This window comes from Acomys russatus, chromosome 10, assembly GCF_903995435.1.
Source record: "Acomys russatus chromosome 10, mAcoRus1.1, whole genome shotgun sequence".
In the NCBI taxonomy this organism is placed as follows: Eukaryota; Metazoa; Chordata; class Mammalia; order Rodentia; family Muridae; genus Acomys; species Acomys russatus.
Window position 1 is genome coordinate 4,297,520 of NC_067146.1, and position 18,463 is coordinate 4,315,982.

General features: G+C 47.0%; 1 protein-coding gene across 1 annotated transcript in view; it reads left to right on the forward strand.

Moving 5' to 3' along the window:
- The window catches only part of Zc3hav1 (zinc finger CCCH-type containing, antiviral 1), a 51,570-nt gene that overhangs the window by 28,934 nt on the left and 4,173 nt on the right, over positions 1 to 18,463 (forward strand). Inside the window, exons 6-12 of the mRNA XM_051151718.1 lie at positions 1,450 to 1,573; positions 6,609 to 6,783; positions 11,355 to 11,475; positions 13,236 to 13,338; positions 16,509 to 16,587; positions 17,313 to 17,443; positions 17,877 to 18,010. Coding sequence (XP_051007675.1) covers positions 1,450 to 1,573; positions 6,609 to 6,783; positions 11,355 to 11,475; positions 13,236 to 13,338; positions 16,509 to 16,587; positions 17,313 to 17,443; positions 17,877 to 18,010 — 867 coding nt within the window. The remainder of the gene's footprint in view (positions 1 to 1,449; positions 1,574 to 6,608; positions 6,784 to 11,354; positions 11,476 to 13,235; positions 13,339 to 16,508; positions 16,588 to 17,312; positions 17,444 to 17,876; positions 18,011 to 18,463) is intronic.

Below are 18,463 nucleotides of genomic sequence, written 5' to 3' on the forward strand. Positions count from 1 at the left end.
TGGCTCAGAGGTTAAGAGCACTATCTCCGCCTAGAAATAAATAAGCCTATTCAAGTGAGATTAAAAGTTTAAAAAGTCAGGTTTATTTGGCAACGGGGCTCCTGGGAGTTCACCAGCCTCAGGGGATGAGACTTGACCATTAGGGAAGGATTTTATGGACTATAGGCCAAGGAAATTGACATCTCTGACACACGCTGGACTTGTGCCCAGATATGGGGTGTGGAGGTCTTAGGTGGCTGGCCTCTTCAGGTGAGGGGAGTTGGGACAGCTGCCAGGAATGTCAGAAGTGGGCCTTGGAGGCTTTCCAAGTGGGCAGGGTTGTAGAAAGAGAAAGGAATAGAGTTTTACTGGACCATGTTGGGGAAGACCCCCTCCCCAGACTCCCAAGGAACAGTGCTCTTATAGAGGACCTGGATTAAGTTCTTCGTCCTCACATGGTTGCTCACAACCACCTGCAACTCTAGGGAATCTAATGCCTTCTAGCCTTCATTGGCATCTCCGTGCACATGAAGTATATATAAACTCATGCAGCAGGCATACACACACACACATAAAAATGTTTAAATCGTTTTTAAAAACCAACAGTTATATTTATATATTTATCCATTTTACACACACACACACACACACACACACCATGAAATTTAAAAAATAAAACATTGATAGCTGTGGGGGGAGTGTTTCAAGACAGGATTTCTCTGTGTAGCCTTGGCTATCTTAGACTCACTTTGTAGACCAGGTTGGCCTCGAACTCACAGAGATCCGCCTCCCTCTGCCTCCCAGAGTGCTGGGCAACATTGATAATTTGAAAAGCCATTTCCTGTATTCCTGTGGGCAGGGGTCCTGATGGTTCCTTGCTCAGCAAGTGTCTGTTCTGGTATCTCTTGCCACTGGGCGGGGAGCATGAGCTTCTGTGTCTGGAATTGAAGTGGGCAACAGCGTACCCATAAACAGGAAGATTGTCTAAAATGAGTGAATACATGGCACCTAGCCCAAAACGGGTGTCAGATAGCGGCTTAAGGAATTCAAAACCCCAGTGAGATTATAGTGGGAGTGAGAGTGGTGCTGGGATTTGTTCTGGAAGAGTTGTCATCTCTGAGGCCAAGGGTTCAGAGAAAGACGAGGAGCTGTCTGTCCTAGAAAGCCCCATATCCAGAGCAGAAGAGGGCCTCAGATCCCCTAGAACTGGAGTTACAGATGCTTGTCTGAGCTGTCCTGTGGGTGCCCAGATTTTATTTCCTAATGAAATCCATGGAAACCAGAGTCCATGACACATAACCCAAGCAGGGGCCAGAATGACTGAAGGGATGGTGGGGAAATGCCTGGCAGGCTGGGTGAGCAGGCCTTGACAGGGAGGTCAGTAAGTAGTGCAGTTGACGGTCAAGGGTGAAGTTGAATTGGTTAAAAAGCCCAACACTTGGCTGTAAGGACCCTTCTTTGTCGTTGTAGGCAACTGCAACAAGAGCCACTTCCATCTGCCCTACCGGTGGCAGGTGTTCTTACTTCCCACTTGGGAGGACATGCAGGACATGGAGAGAATCGAGAAGGCCTACTGTGACCCCCAGGTTGAGATGTAAGTTGGTGGCTGTCCTCTGGCTAATGGGATCCAAATTGGAAGAGATGGGAGCTTCAAGGGCAGCCTGTGGCACAACCAAGTTGCCTAAGGCTGGGGATCCTGGGGAGATGAGTAACTGCAGTGACGTTAACGGGGATGTGATTGTTCTGGATGGGGGTCTTGCAGCAAAGCACAGTACAGAGGTCAGCTCATACTCTCTCTTTTTTTTTTTTTTTTTTTTTCGAGACAGGGTTTCTCTGTGTAGCCTTGGCCATCCTGGACTCAACTTTGTAGACCAGGCTGGCTTTGAACTCACAGCGATCCGCCTGCCTCTGCCTCCCGAGCGCTGGGATTAAAGGCGTGCGCCACCACGCCTGGCTGTAGCTCATACTCTCAATAGCTCATCACCATAAAAAAAAACAGTCAACGGGACCAACGGGATGGCTTTGAAGGAGATGAAAGCACTTTTCCCCAAAGTCCGACACCCTGAGTTTGATCCCGGAAAGTCACGAAATAGGCACATGAGGTGGCAGACATCTGGACTCCCAGAATTCCTAGAGCTAGAAGCCAGTGAGTGGCCAGCTAGCCCAGGGTACACCACATAACAGGGGAAACAGGAAAGACCATGCCTGAGATAGGTAGAAAAGAGAGAACAGTTCCAGCAAGTTGCCCTCTGCCATCTACTTGTGTGCTGTAGCAGGTGTGCCCACACTCACACATAGATAACACACACCAAAAAGCTTTTTAAAATATATACACCAAAAGCCAGGTGGCAGCTTTTTGGGTTTTGTTTTGGTTTGTTTTGGTTTGGTTTGGTTTTTTTTTTTTTTCTGAGACAGGGTTTCTCTGTGTAGCCTTGGCTGTCTTGGACTCACTTTGTAGACCAGGCTGGCTTCGAACTCACAGTGATCCACCTGCCTCTGCCTCCCGAGTGCTGGGATTAAAGGCGTGTACCAGCCACGTGTGGTGGTAGGTGGATTTCATTGAGTTCAAGGCCAGCCTAGTCTAGGATAGCTTGGCTCTTACACAAAGAACCCCTGTTTCAAAAAAAAAAAAAAAAAAAAAATCAAACAACAAAACAGTTCTAAATAAGGGCTGGGGGAACAGCTCAGTTGGTAAGGGCTTGGTCTGAGTTATACCCCTCAAACCCATGCTTTTAAAAAGCCAGCCAGACACAGCCAGACATGGTGGCATACGCCTTTAATCCCAGCACTTGGGAGGCAGAGATAGGCAGATCTCTGAGTCTGAAGACAGCCTGCTCTACAGAGTGAGTTCCAAGAGAACTGAAGCTACACAGGAAAAAAAACATATCTCAAGATTACTTAATTAATTTTCAAAAAGATTTATTTATTATGTATACAGTACTCTGCCTGCACATACACCTGCAGGCCAGAAGAGGGCATCAGATCCCACTATAGATGACTGTGAGCCACCATGTGGTTTCTGGGAATTGAACTCAGGACCTCTGGAGGAGCAGACAGTGCTCCTAACCTCTGAGCCATCTCTCCAGGCCCTGATTAATTATTTTTTATGGAAGCTAGCCAGATATTAAGGAGTGCTAGGATGCTTGCCTAGCCAGCACAAGGCTCTGGCAGGGGAACGGGGAAGCAGGGCACACGGTGTGTGTATGACCCCAGCCCTGGATCCTTAGGGTATGCTAGTTGGTCTCCCTGCTCGGGGAATCTCAGAACAGCAGGGCCCATCTTAAAGAATGAGATGGGAGGTGTCAGGAGAGTGCTGGCGGGGCTGTCTTCTGGCCTCTACTTACATGCAGACACATGTACATGCATGTACACACATACGCACACATTTTAAGAAGAAACATTAAGTGAGTCAGAAGAGGTAAGGCGTTGGCTTACTTTCTTTATTTAAGAACACTACTTGAAGCTTGGGAGATAGCCTCAGTCAGTGAAGGGCTTGGACCCCCAGAACACATGGGCGGGCTGTATGTAACCCTGAGCCCTGGGAACATGGGGACGGCTGAGTCCCAGCCTAGCCTACTTGGTGAGTTCCAGGTCAGTGAGAGACCCTGCCTCCAAAAAGCCACAGTGGCTGTGAGTTTGACCTCTGGACTCCATACACACATGCACACGCACCCCCACCCCATGTGTTCCCCACCCCATGTGATCGAGTACAGAAGTTCCATATGTCCCTACGTGTTTGTGTGCCATCTCTGTTCTAAAGGCTTCCAGGAGAATGGATTACATCTTGTCATTTAGTGCTAGGGTTGCCATGGCTGACAGCCACATGGCCACATTTACTTTCTATGTGCAAGAGGGAAGTGTACATGGTTTTTATTCTGTATGGAATTTAGAAAGCCTTTGGTAGATGTCCTGTGTTGTGTTCAGCCATTAGGGGCGGCATTAGCTGTTCTCACATGTAGATGGGATTTTTTTTTTTTCCGTGTCCCTTCCTTCTTTTTTCTTTTTCTTTTTTTAGGTCGAACATACTTTCCCAATCTTGACACTATTGATGTTTAAGAACAGGATTTGTTGTGGGGCTTCTACCCCTGGCCCCCAACAGGGTTTCCCTATGTATTTCTGGCTGTCCTCGAACTCGGCTTCTGTCTCCCAAGTGCTGGGATTAAAGGCCTGCACCACCCCCACCAGGCTTGTGGGGCAGTGTTTAGCAGGATTCTTGGTCTTGTCTTCCCTGAGTCCCTTAACCTGTGGTGACCAACCTTGTCTTCCACTGTTACCAAAGGCTCCATGATCTTTCCTTATCCAGGGCCTAAGCAGTCTGTCTTAGAGTAGCAGTTCTCCAACTTTCATCTCAACACCATTAGCACTCCTGAAATGTACTGAGGATCTGTGTGCATGACTTATAGCTATCAGTATGCCATATTGAAAGTAATGCCTCAGACCAGGCACAGTAATGCTTTTTAATCCCAGCACGCAGGAGGCAGACATAGGCAGATCTGTAAGTTCCAGGACAGCCAAGGCGACACAGAGAAACCCTATTTTGAAAAGCCAAGACAGAGCCGGGCGTGGTGGCGCACGCCTTTAATCCCAGCACTCGGGAGGCAGAGGCAGGCGGATCGCTGTGAGTTCGAGGCCAGCCCTGGTCTACAAAGTGAGTCCAGGATGGCCAAGGCTACACAGAGAGACCCTGTCTCGAAAAACCAAAAAAAAAAAAAAAGCCAAGACAAAAATCCAACATCGCTTTTTCCCTTTCCTATTTCTATGTATACAAGATCATTTTCTGGATGACACATAATACATAACTTTACAACAAGTTTAACTTTTATTTGTGTGTGTGTGTGTGTGTGTGTGTGTGTGTGTGTGTGTGTGACATGTGTATGTGATTGGAGAGTGTGTGTGATGTGTGTGTAGATTGTGGGCGCGTGTGTGTGATGTGTGTGTTTGTACGTCTATGTATATATAATGTAGGTGTATGCTGTGAGGGTATGTGTACAATGTGTGTGTGTGTGTGTGTATGATACATGTGTGCACGTGGTGTGTGCACACAAGTACATGCATGGAGGTCAGAGAACCACACTTAGAAGTCAGTTCTCCAGCTGGAGAGGAGATGATGGCTCAGCGGTTAAGAGCACTGGCTGCTCTTCCAGAGGTCCTGAGTTCAATTCCCAGCAACCACATGGTGGCTCACGACCATCTATAATGAGATCTGGCGCCCTCTTCTGGCCTGCAGGTGTATGTGCAGGCAGAGCACTGACTACATAATAAATAAATAAATAAATAAATAAATAAATACTAAATACTAAAAAAAAAAGTCAGTTCTCTCTTTCCACAGTGGATTCTGGGAGCTGAACTTAGTTCATTTCCCCCCCTTACAATCTAAGCACCTTTATCCAATGAGCCTTCTTCCAGCCCTAGGGTTTGTTTGTTTTTGTTTTTGTTTTGTTTTGGGTTTTTTGAAACAGGGTTTCTCTGTGTAGCCCTGGCTGTCCTAGACTCACTTTGTAGACCCGGCTGTCCTCGACCTCACATGCCTGCCTCTGCCTCTCAGAGTGCTGGGATTAAAAGCATTCACCACCAGGCCAGTCTTTTTTTTTTTTTTAAGGATAATGTTTTAAATATTATTGTGATAACTTTGACGTCAATCCTTTCATAGTTCTTATATTCTTCAAACTATCTGAATTACATTTGTTTTTCTTTCCTTAATTAAAACAAACAAACAAACAAACAAAGCAAGTTCCTAAATATCAAGCCCAATTATTTGTTCTTTGAGCAATTTTATTCCTTTTTGTGAATGTAGTGGGGGAATCATTTTACAATTTCCCTTTACGTAAAGATTTATTTTATTTTACCTTATTTTATGTGTATGAGGGGTTTTGGCTGCATTTGCATGTGTGGACTCCCTGGAGTTACAAATGGTTCTGAGTGAGTCAACATGTGAGTGTGGGAAATAGAGCCCCGGTCCTCAACCATGCTGAGCCTTGGCTCTAGCCCACTGGGGATTTTATTGGGGGGTGGGGTGGAGAACGAATACCTCTTCAAAGCATTTATTTATTTATTTATTTATTTATCTGTTGTTTGTTATTTATTGAGGCAGGGCCTCTATGTAAAGCAGGCTGGCCTCCAACTCGTGGAGACTCATCTGCCTCTGCTTCCTGAGTGCTGGGATTAAAGTGTAACACCACACCCAGCAGGACTATATTTTTTGGAAACCACTTACAAATGTGGTGCAGATAAATACCTTGCCTGCATTTCAGTTTGTTTATTATGTGTAAGATTAGAAGCTGTACAGAGAAATCTCCAGGAACATTTCGAATGAAAGAAAGAAATAGCCGGGCGTGGTGGCGCATGCCTTTAGTCCCAGCACTCGGGAGGCAGAGGCAGGCGGATCGCTGTGAGTTCGAGGCCAGCCTGGTCTACAAAGGGAGTCCAGGATGGCCAAGGCTACACAGAGACACCCTGTCTTGAAAAACCAAAAAAAAAAAAAAAAAGAAAGAAAGAAAGAAAGAAAGGAAGGACGTTTAAAGCCCCGTTGCAGCCCTGAAGTTTAAGTGCTGTTTTCCTGGAGGTGTACCCAGAATGCAGGAGGCAGAGGCTGTTGCACATTGAGTTAACTTTCTACTTTTCTCTCGCAGCATTTTGATAGGAAAGCATCAAATCAATTTCCAGAAAATGAGTTGTGATTCTTATCTCATCCGACGCCTCTCCACTCCTTCATCTGTCAAAAAGCCAAACGACAATATCTTCACCACCAAGTGGCTTTGGTACTGGAAGGATGAATTTAATAAATATATTCAGTATGGGGATGTGGTGAGTACCATTTCACCAAACACTATTAAAACATCTGAAGGCTCCATACCTACCTACCCTTGGAGAGTGCATATGGCAGGTGAAGGTTTGGTGGGGGCGGGGGGCGGGCATACATTCCAATTCCTGTATACTTTAGGAGGAATGAGAAACACATGTCTATATTTTCACTTGGGAGGTACAGCTCAGTCCTGTGTCGCTCTTTCTCATTCTGAAGGATGCCTGGAGCTGTGAAGTAGCTTTCGGTGTATCCATCCCAAACACACAGCAAGGAGGGTGATAACGGGGCCTTAGGAGGCTGGTGAGGAGAGATGGTGTGGCCTCATGGTGCTTCTAGCAGAATGTCTTAACCTGCTCTAACATGCAGACCACATCTGGTCCCTGATGTTCAGTCAGAGTTTGGAGTTTGCTGAACTTGAAATATTGGGCTAGAAGATTCTAGGCTGACCCGCAGTGGGGACATAGTAAGGCAGACTAGTTGTCCGGTTAAGCTGAGCATCTGTCCTTTGGTGTAAATGTCTCTTCCTCTGGTTCATAGTTTAAAAGGGTAGGGGTGGGAGGAAGATGGCAGAGAGAGGACGGTCTTTGCATCAAAGTGACTTGGAAAGAAAGAAGCAAATAAAGGCAAGAGTAGAGGAAGGGCAAAGAAATGGCAGTGTAGGGTTCTGTGTTAGAAGCGAGGGACAATGGAGCTGCCAAAGCCAGGAAAGAAACACTATTCATTAGAGAGTCCCCAGCAATACCACACGGTGGAGACACTCCTGTTTCTGCTAAAGTGTTACAGGTGTGCTGGAGGGAGAGGCCCTCTACAAGGGTCAGTTTGGCAGCACACACATTGTACCAAAGGCGCCAGACCTGATGCCTTGGTCCTTGTATTGACCCACTTTCTCCCATGGCTGGGTGGAGCATCTTTGGAGCAGAGTTCTGTTCACAGTAGGTGCAGGCCCCTATGACAGGGAACTCTCCAGTTCTTATATTCAGGCCAATAATGGTGTCGAAGTGCAGTTTCATAGAAGTGATTTTTGGGCCGGGCAGTGGTGGTGCACGCCTTTAATCCCAGCACTCGGGGAATCTGAGGCAGGCAGATTGCTGTGAGTTCAAGGCCAGCCTGATCTACAAAGCGAGTCCAGGGCAGCCAAGGCTACACAGAGAAACCCTGTCTCAAAAAAATAAAAAATAAAAGTGATTTTTGTCAAGTGCTGTGGGAGTAGACACCACCAGGCCAAATTAATTAGCCCCAGGAAAAATGAAAATAAACTATAGGTCTCAATGGTTCCTAAATCATGTATCCAATGTTCTGTCCGGTAAGGGAGAAAGATCAGGAAACGTTTGTATCCTGGTCATGTCGTCAGTTCCAGAGATCAAAGGCTGTCAGTGGAGAATAGGAGCTATGTAAGTTTAAATTCAGAGCCAGCAAGATGGCTCACTAGGCTAAGGTACGCGCCATCAAACTTGAAAACCTGAGTTCCATTTCCCCCACATAAGTAAGTAAATGTTATTTAAACATGTAAGTGTGTATAGTTCTATTGACCACATTTCAAGAAACGTCAGCCACAAGCACGGGAGTCGGGCTGGGGGGGTGGGGGGGGGGAAGGGTGTATGACTGTAATCTTATCACTGGCTACATACTGAGACCAGCCTGGGCTATGTAATGAGACTGGCCCGAACACTTCCTCTACCCTCCCACTAAAGAAATGTCAAAAGATTAGAAAGTATTTCTCTAGGTCAGGCATAGTAGCACATACCTGTAATCCTAGCAGTTGGCAGAGGTGGATGAATCTCTGTGAGTTCAAAGCCAGCCTGGTCTACATAGTGAATTCCAGACCCTGTTTCAAGGCTGAGCTGGGGGCGGGGGAGGGGTAGTACATGAGGAAAAAGCATTTACTCTTTTCCCAATTCTAAGTTACAGCCTAAGGAGCTGGTTGGTGGTCATGGGGCATCTAGAGTCGAGAAGCAGAGAGCAGGGAATGGTGATCTCGCTCATTCTGTCCGTTCTCTTCAGTCCAGCACCCAGCCCGTGAAATGGCTCATCTACCTTTGGTATGGGGCTTTCTAGCTCAATTAACCCAAGAAAGAGAGTCCCTCACAGGCCAACTTAATCTACACAGTCCCTTATTCAAATCACCTTCCCAGCAGACTCCAGAGTCTGCCAAGCTGATGTTGAAATTAGCCGTCCTAGGGCTGGTGAGATGGCCCAGTGGCTAAAGGCACTTGTTGTCAACCATAACCTACCTTCAGTCCCCAAGACCCACACGGTAGAAGGAGAGAACCGACTCTGACCTCTGACTTCCATATGTACACAGCGGCACATCCACCTCCCCAATCCAAAATAAGGTGCAAAGACAGGGAGAGAGAGAAGGGAGGGAGGGTGGAGAGAGGGAAGAAGGGAGGGAGGGAGGGAGAGAGAGAGAAAGAGAGAGAGAGAGAGAGCGCTTTTTTAAAAAATTAGCTGGGCAGTGCACTCTGGATGCAGAGGCAAGAAAATCTCTGAGTTTGAGGCCAGCCTGGTCTACAAAGTGAGTTCCAGGACAGCCAGAGAAGCCCTGTCTCAAAAATCCAAGCCAAGTACATAAATTAATTAGTTAATGAAATGAAATATAGTTTAGGAACTGATAAGAAACAAGGTGGGGATAACAATTGAGATGTAATATGAATAAATTAATAAAATACATTAAAAAAAAAGAAACAAGGTGGGAGAGGAACATGAAACTGTCACATTTAATCTGCAAAGTTCAATAGAGCTAAGAAGCTCATGACAGTTTTAGAACGAGTTCCTATTTGTCTTGGGCTGCGTTCATAACTAGCCTCAGCTGCACTAGAGCCTAGAGCCTTGTTAGTCAGAGAGCACGGTTCACAGATCATGGCCTGCATGAAGTTCAAACGCCGAACCCCCAAGCCCTCCCCCCCCCCCCACCCCCCAAACTGCAGCCTGTGCTTTAGTCAGTGCCTGGTGCACTCCCAGTGTGTGAAGTTTGGGAAAGTGACTTAAGACACATTAGAGTGGCATCTACAGAGCCGGAACAGATAGTTGGAGGATGCAAGACATCAAGCTAGAGAGCTGGCAAGTCTCTTAGCCTTACAAGGATTTGCCCCGTTGGGCTGTTCTTTTGAGTCAGAGGCACATGGTGCCGCCCAGTCATGACAGTGATCTATCTCAGCCATTTTGTGTTGGTGGCAGCTGCATCACACATTTTCATAGTTGGACTTCCTCGTTGGATGTTGGAGCTTAGAAGTCTTTATTTTTGGTTTGTTTTTCGAGACAGGGTTTCTCTGTGTAGCCTTGGCTGTCCTGGACTCGCTTTGTAGACCAGGCTGGCCTCGAACTCACAGCGATCCGCCTGCCTCTGCCCGGCTGGAGCTTAGAAGTCTTATGCCTTTTGTTTTGGCCCCATCTCCTCACCCCACGCCCATGCCGACTCCCACTCAGCATTATATACAAGCATTTGAATTCAAACATCTCCCTTCCATCCCTGCTGGTCTGTGGGATGGCAAGAGAGCACGCAGACCCTTGACCTCAACATATTTTCCTCGGGTGCTTTAGTACCAGTGCCCTTACTGATGGACATCTGGCAGGCCTTTCCCTCAGGGAAGAGAGGCCTAGCAGAAAGTGGAATGTCACTAAAGAAATCATGAACCCCTCCTCCATGTAGGCAGCTGGCAGGATTGCTCTCTTCAGCCCCTGGCCCTCGTCCTCAAGGAAGTGTCCTGCAGCCAGTAGCCCCTGAATGTGGAGGTTTTTCGTCAGACTGCTCCTGGCGTCAGCCAGATGTAGTGGGATGATGACTTAGTTTTGACACTTCTTTCCCCATCCATGCTGAGGTCCACGAGTTTCAGACATGCCTCGAAAACAGAGATTAGGCCTTCTTTGCCTGAGTATGCAAACCCCTTTCAGCTCAGCCTCCGTGGGTGTCTCGCAGCCGAAGCACATCTTCAGTGCGGTTGCCTGGTCGTGCTGCCTACTCTGGTTGTGGGCAGAGGAGAGAGCCCGGCCATTTCTTTGGGCAGCAGTAGCCCCTGTTGGAGCTTAGACGGATTTTGGAAAGGCGTCTTGACCACCCTTCCCTACAACTCCAAACTGCCCGTGACATGATGGTTCTGAGTCACACGAGATTAATTGGGTGCTGTTGGACAGCAGGTGCAGATGGGCTTGTGTTGTGTAGACAGCGTAAAAGGAATTTTAAGCAGTTAAGAATTTTATTGCAGAGCTGGGCGTGGTGGCGCACGCCTTTAATCCCAGCACTCGGGAGGCAGAGGCAGGCGGATCGCTGTGAGTTCGAGGCCAGCCTGGTCTACAAAGTGAGTCCAGGATGGCCAAGGCTACACAGAGAAACCCTGTCTCGAAAAACCAAAAAAAAAAAAAAAAGAATTTTATTGCAGTTAAGGTCTTCGGGACGGTGCTCTCTCCAGCACTGTGACTCGGTTGGTGTCTGGTGGGAAGTCGTATGCCGGGCTTGGGAGAACTTCGCTGATGTCAGTCACTAAAGCCAAACGGTGTAAGATAGAATAGTAGAGATTTCCCGAAAACCTACCCTCAGGTCTTTCACCTCTGCGCTCTTCAATTTTCATGTGACTAGAGCTCGGACCATCCCAGTTCCGACATCAGCGCTACGTACCTGGAGTCTTTCTTCCAGACCTGTCCCAGGGGAGTTGTGCCCTTTCAGGCCGGTTCACAGAGCTACGAGTTAAGCTTCCAAGGTGAGTTCCTGTCTTTGGCGATGTGGAGCACCATGGAATCTGGCACTGACCACACAAGAGTAGACAGTCCACATGCATTGCCACACTTGGGGGCAAGCGTGTTCTTTTAATAGGAGAAACAGTCTCCGAGAGTGGCAGCTGTAAGTCCATCCATGCTCTGGTGCCCTGTTCCCTATGGCCACTTTCTTTGTGAGCCCAGAAAGGCCTTCAGGCTCTGTGCGTGCCCACTTCTCTCCTGGAAACCAGAGATTTGGACAAGATGGCTCTTCACCTCTGTCCAATGATGTTTCCAATTCTGGAGGTGCACTTTGAGTTTTTAGTTGCTGATGACTTACAAAGACTATCTTGGTCCTCTGGGCATCCTTAGGCATTTAGGAACTCGCTCTTGGCTTCATACCCCTCCTCTCAGTCAGTGATTTTCTCACCACCACTTGGGCACTTGGCCCGCCGCCATGTTTATTTGACCCTGTGTAGGAAGGTCTCCTTGGTAGCGTCCACTAGTGTGCCTGCTGTGTTAAGTGAAAAGGAAATGGGGTCTGAAACCGACCTTTGAAAGCACTGTCCCCTTGGCGTCATGCCTCAGGGACATGCCAGACACTTGTTGAGTGTACCTCAAGCTCTTGACCTTCCTGGTGGTCTCTGAGATTTGAACCCTGGGCCATTGATTGTGTTGGAAACAATGTAACTTTAGAGACTGTGTTTCCTGGGTCGTTTTGGAAGTCAGCCTGGCACTCACACCAAGACATGTTGAAATATGCCCACTGCTTCATTTTCTCTGTGTTCACTAGACAAGCGATGAGTAAACAAACTCGGCCCAGTAGATGAGCAATCAGTGCTCTCGATCACTGAGCCATCTCTCCAGCCCTACCCCCTTTTTAAACATCAGAGCCGCGGGAAGATTTTGAGTAGCATCACAGCAAGATCCAATTTACCTTCTTCTTTTAAAAAAAAAAAATGTTTTTATTATTATAAATATAGTACTCTGCCTGCGTGTACACCTCCATGCCAGAAGAGGGCATCAGATCACATTATAGATGGTTGTGAGCTACCATGTGGTTGCTGGGACTTGAACTCAGGACCACTGGAAGCACAGTCGGTGCTCTTAACCACTGAACCTTATCTCCAGCCCCCAATTTACCTTCTTAACGTTATGTTTGTTTGTCATATCACCCTTCCTGACTCTTGGTTGTCTCAGTTAAGTGAGTCCATTCCACTCTTACAGCTGGTTGAGCATTGACGAGTAATTTCATGTAACAACCACTCTTACCAAGACACAAAACACTTCTGTCTGTCTAGAAAGTTTGTCCTGCCTCTTTTCTTTTTCAAAAAAAATTTTTTCTGGGGGGCGGGGGGCTTGGTTTTTTGAGACAGGGTTTCTTTCTATAGCCTTGGCTGTCTTGGAAGTCACTCTGTAGAATAGACTGGACTCGAACTCACAGACATCTGCTTGTCTCTGCCTCCCCAGTGCTGAGATTAAAGGTGTGTATCACCACTCTTCTGTCCTGCATCTTTTATAACCGCAGACCTCATCTTTTACTCCATGACAAGCTACAGCTGGTTTGCTTTAAGTGCCTATAGGTCATCTTTACCATTTAAAAAACTTCATATTAATAGATTTTTTTTCTTCAAGAAAAAGGAAGCAAGCAAGAAAGATTGATTCAGTCACGAGTATCTGCTGTACAAATGGCCTCTGGGGGGGTGGGAAGAGTCATTTTCTAGGGTCAAACCTTGATTTTTATTTTATTTTTTTCTGTCTAAAGGGATGATCCAGACAAACGTAACTTCCAAGACTCAAAGGCATGTCGTCAGAAGGCCTGTATTCCTTTCTTCAAAGGACGTGGAGCTGATAAGAAGAGGTCTAGAGTAAGTGTCTGGAGCTGCTAGCTGGCAGGTGTCTGAGGCACTCTCTCTGGCCCCGATCTCTCCGAGTCACGTCATGCGTCTGGATTCTGTGTCCTTGGGAAGTTCCAGCTTCTGCTCACTGCCGTTTCTGTTTGCTCTACCTAAGTAAGGAGATTGTTAAGCAACATGGCGTAACTGAAAGGCTGGCGGACCAAGGGTCCGGGGGTGCAGGCCTTTGGTTAATGGATACGAGGCTTTGGGTTTCCGGTGTAGGGTGGGCAGGATGTTGTCCTTAACACACAGGGGATTTTAGCGGGTCTCATGCGCATGGGCCTTCGGCTGCTCTGGCTGTCAAGGCTGGGTCAAGGCTGTGCCTGGGGAGTATGGGATACGTACACTGGATTTTTGTTTTGCTCAGGGTCCTCTCATTGTATTCGGTTGTGCAGTGTGGTTTATAGAGGACAGTAGGTTGGGGGGAAAAATGTTTGCGTGTGGCCAGGTGGTGGTGGCGCACGCCTTGAATCCCAGCACTTGAGAGGTAGAGGCAGGTGGATCTCCATGAGTTTGAGGCCAGCCTGGACTACAGAGCAAGTCCCAGGACAGCCAAAGCTGTTACACAGAGAAACCCTGTCTCAAAAAACCAAAACCAAACCAAAACAAAAACAACCCCCCCCCCAAAAAAAAAGGTATGCTATACTAGGATAAAGCTGGTGAAGGGCTTTGGTTTTAGTTTTAATTGACTTAAAATTGTTGTACTAATGGGGCATTTCAAGGCAGGTTTTGCTGTGGGGGAATTTATTGTAAGTCACCTGTCTGTTGTGAAACTCAGTAAAAATCTCATTGTTCATAAACTTTGCAATTGGATTTTTTTCCCCCCTGGGGGATGTGTGATTATACTAATCAGGTTTCAAGGCAGGTGTAAAATCAAGCTGTTCTACATTCTTGTGGTTAGGGGAGTCCAAGGTGGGTTACCACAAGGCAACATGGGAAATAACATCTAAAAGAGCTCAAATATGGGATGGGCAGGGAGTCATGTCCAGGAGGGATGTGGGTGCCAGTGCTACAGGACTCTGACCAGGTCTGAGACTCTGGTCACAGGCTAAACTTGTCACCTAAGTTCACACCTGCCCTCTGTTCACTAACCTGGGGATTTGGCAGGTGAACCACATCCTCACTGCTGACATTACACCTTCAGACTCCGGGACCGGCGGCTGATACGGGTGTTCCACACCGTCATGACTTCTCTGGTTTGCATTTCTCTTGGTGTTAGACTCTGTGACAACGCTGTGTACATCTAGCAAAACTGACGATAATTCATTAAATGTCGTGTAATATACCCATTTTATGTTTTTAGATTTACATTCTCTTTGAAATTACTTTTTGTAGTTGGTTTATCCCCTATTATATTCAAACAGGCTCTGAATATTGCGTTTAGTTGATTTAGTCCCCAAGCTGCTTTAAAAACTATTTAAGTGTACCCATCTCTATTTTTACCAATTGTGTGTATCACACGTAAGTGCATGTTCTCGCCCGTTCTGGTACACGTAGAAGACAGAAATTGGCATTGGTATGTTTTCCTTAATCACTTTACCTTGAGACAGAGCTCCTTGCTGAACCTGAAGCTTGCACATCGGCTACACTGGCCGCCCAGCAAGTCTGTAGGACACATTTCTCTCCTCTCCTACCACTGCTGGTGTTCTGGAGGGGTGCTCTCTGTCACACACAGCTTCTTCGTGGGTGCTAGAGATCCAAACGCAAGCCCTCACTTTCCCCAGTGAACCACCTGCTCAGTCCATCCCCTACTCTACCTTCCTTTCCTTTTTGCTTGTTTGCTTGTTTGTAGTTTAACCTGGCCTCAAATCAATATGTAGACCAGGCTGACTTCCAACTCATAGAGTTAGGCCTGGTTCTCCTGAGTGCTAGGATCACATATGACTCTTACCTCTATTTTAAAAAACGTGAGTAAAAAATTTTTGATCTATCAAAATATACTCCATTGTATTCCGGTGCGGTCATTTTCTGGGTGGCTCTGTAAGCTGGTCACTAGATTGTGAGGACTTGTTGGGTCCAGGCTGAGTTTTTGGTCAAGAATGCAGCACAAGGGATGGTTTCTCTTGTCTACTGACCTTAAGGAGTGTCTGCAATTAGTCTTCCAGCTGATCTCACACTCTGAAATACAGTTTCTATAGAAAGGCAAGATTCTTTCCCCTGTGTTACTCTTTTCTTTCTTTTTAAAAAAAGATGTATTCATATTTATTTTATGTGCATTGGTGTTTTGCCTGCACATATGTCTGTGAAGGTGCCAAACCTGGAATTGGAGCTACAAACAGCTGTGGTTGCTGGGAATTGAACCAGTGCTCTCAGCCTCTGAGCCATCTCTCCAGCCCTTGTGTCTTTCCATACTTACCTGTCTGTCACTTGGCAAAGAAGTTACAAGACACACATGCTCGCACTGACATACCTGTACCTTTGAAGGTTCAGCAGATACATAAAAAATAAATTGGTGCCTTTATATGGATTTGGTTGGTTGGTTGGTCTTTTTCTTTCTTTCTTTTTTGTTTGTTTGTTTGTGTGTTTGTTTTTTTTTTGTTTTTGTTTTTTTTTGGGACAGAGTTTTTCTGTGTAGCCTTGGCTGTCTCACTTTGTAGGTCAGGCTGGCCTCTAAGTCACTGCGATCCACCTGCTTCTGCCTCCCAAGTGATGGAATTCAAGGCGTACACCACCATGCCCAGTAGTAGTTTTATTTTTAAGATTCATTCAATCATACATTTATTCACACACATACACACACACACACACACACACACACACACACATACTCACACAAGAGGAGGTCAGGGGACAAACTCTGAAGAGTCAGTGCTCTCCTACAACCTGGAAGGATCCAGCAGACTCATATCATCAGACATGCATGCAAACCCCCTTGCCTACTGAGCTATCTTGGCTGCCAAGTGCTTTTACAGTTTAAAACCGTGGGAAAGAGCATTTTCATTACTAAATTATGCCTTTTTTTTTTTTTTTTTTTTTTTTTTTTAAAGCTGTGGTTACCGGAACCAGGAATTTTCAGGGGTAGTCCAAAGGAGATACAGAAGTCAGCAAGACATGTCCCTGGAAGCCCCGGCCTCCTGGCCACGCATTGAGGGTGGAGAGAAAGTTGACCAAGTGAATGCTCCTTCTGTCTTTATTTGTAGCCACGAGCCAGTGATACTGCAGGCAGATGCTCTTCCGAAGAGGAATATCAGCAGCCCCATTTCTCCTGGCAAATACGAGGTACTTGTTTCCACTTGTTTGGTGGCAAGTCCTTTAAAGGTGGGGAAATGCTGCGCAGTAAGAGTATGGGCTTGAGCCGGGCGTGGTGGCGCACGCCTTTAATCCCAGCACTCGGGAGGCAGAAGCAGGCGGATCGCTGTGAGTTCGAGGCCAGCCTTGTTACCGGAGTGAACGAGTTGCTTCTTCAAAACTTAGCTCCAAAGTCAAAGGCGGGTGTCTAGGCATGGTTGTGACACTTTCCCAGAAACCAACTGTCTCCTAGGGCAGTACAGTGGTTCCTGAAGGCAGAGTCTCACCACAGCTGTGTGGGATCATTACCTAACTAATAGGAAAACAAGATCTCAGAGTACCAGTTCTGGAGCTCCGAATGCCTCACTCGGGCTGGGACGGGACTGTTCCTGTCTGTGTAGCTTCAGGCTGCAGCTCTTCCGAAGGCCTGTCTGCTTGCGGCCCGTGCCATCTCTGATCTGATCCCTCTGGCATGGGTTGGTTTTGGAATTTGGGCAACAACCTTCCAAAGTCTCTGGACTAAGTCATGTACTGCATAAGTTGGCCTGAACAGACAGGTGCACATGCATGTTGGTTCATAAGAGGCTAGATATGGACACCCTGAGAACAGCAGTTATAGTCATGGCATGGGGCGGGCACATGTGTGGGTATAGTATGCTTCTGGTAGTTTCTACTGTAACATTTAAACATCTTTTTCTTTGTTTGTTTGTTTGTAGTTTCTAGAGCTCAATAGCCAGGATACAGAATACGTCACAATAAGTGAGCTTTTTAGAGCATCCATGAAACAGTTCAAGATTGCAAAGATAAAGAGGATATGGAATCAATCGCTCTTGGACACTTTTGAAAGGTGACATAATCAGACCGTGTCTGCGGTCATGCTTTTAAAGTAGACTGAGAGGAGAGTGCCCATTTTACATTGATTTATTTAGTACTAGGATGTGGGCCGTGCTGGACAACTTGCTTGGGTCAGTGGCCCTCCTCTGACCCTGTAGGGTCCAGTTGATTGGACTCAGGCTCTCATGTTCAACAGAGGCCATCTTGCTGCCTGGCACAGGGTTCTTTTTGGGGTGGGTGGGGGTTGTTTGGTTGGTTTTTATTCGAGACAGGGTTTCTTTGTGTAGCCCTGGCTGTCCTGAACTCACTTTGTAGACCAGGCTGGCCTCGAACTCACAGCGATCTGCCTGCCTCTGCCTCCCGGGTGCTAGGATTAAAGGTGTGCACCACCACTTCCTGGCTGGCCCAAGGTTGGTGGTTCTGAGTCTGCCGTTTCTCTCTATTAGCAAGAAGCGGAAAATGAAGAATAAAAACGAGATGCTCCTGTTTCACGCGACGTCCCGCACTCATGTGGATTATATCTGTAAGAATAATTTCGAATGCATCCTGCATGGCAACCGGGAAAGCAAATACGGAAAAGGTTCGTGCCGCAGTGTAGGGAGCCGGGACTCCAGCTCCAGGCATGGTTTTGTTGAGTGGCTCTTGGCGTTAACTTTGTAAACCTGCATGACTGGGCTTCCTTAGCCTTGAGAGAAAATATGCCTTTGTCAGGACGGTTCTGTTGACTTGGGGTGTGGGTGCTGGGCCTTGGCCTTAATGGCTCCTTTCTTACCGGTCTCGTCAGTTTTCTCTGGGAACAACTCAAGGTCGTTATACATGTAAACCGCTCTGTCTGCTGGCTATGCTGTCTGCCGATGCTACGTCCTGGAGATAGCTCTTTCTGACCTGGGTCTGTGGGTGGCTCTGGGTGGCAGAGCGTTTCAAACTAGCTTCCTAGTGTCACCAATGGACTCCAGTAAAGAATGGGAGAAGAGGACCCTTCTCATCTCAGCCGCACTGGCTTGTCAGGGATCTGCCCTCCTTCTTTTTTTGG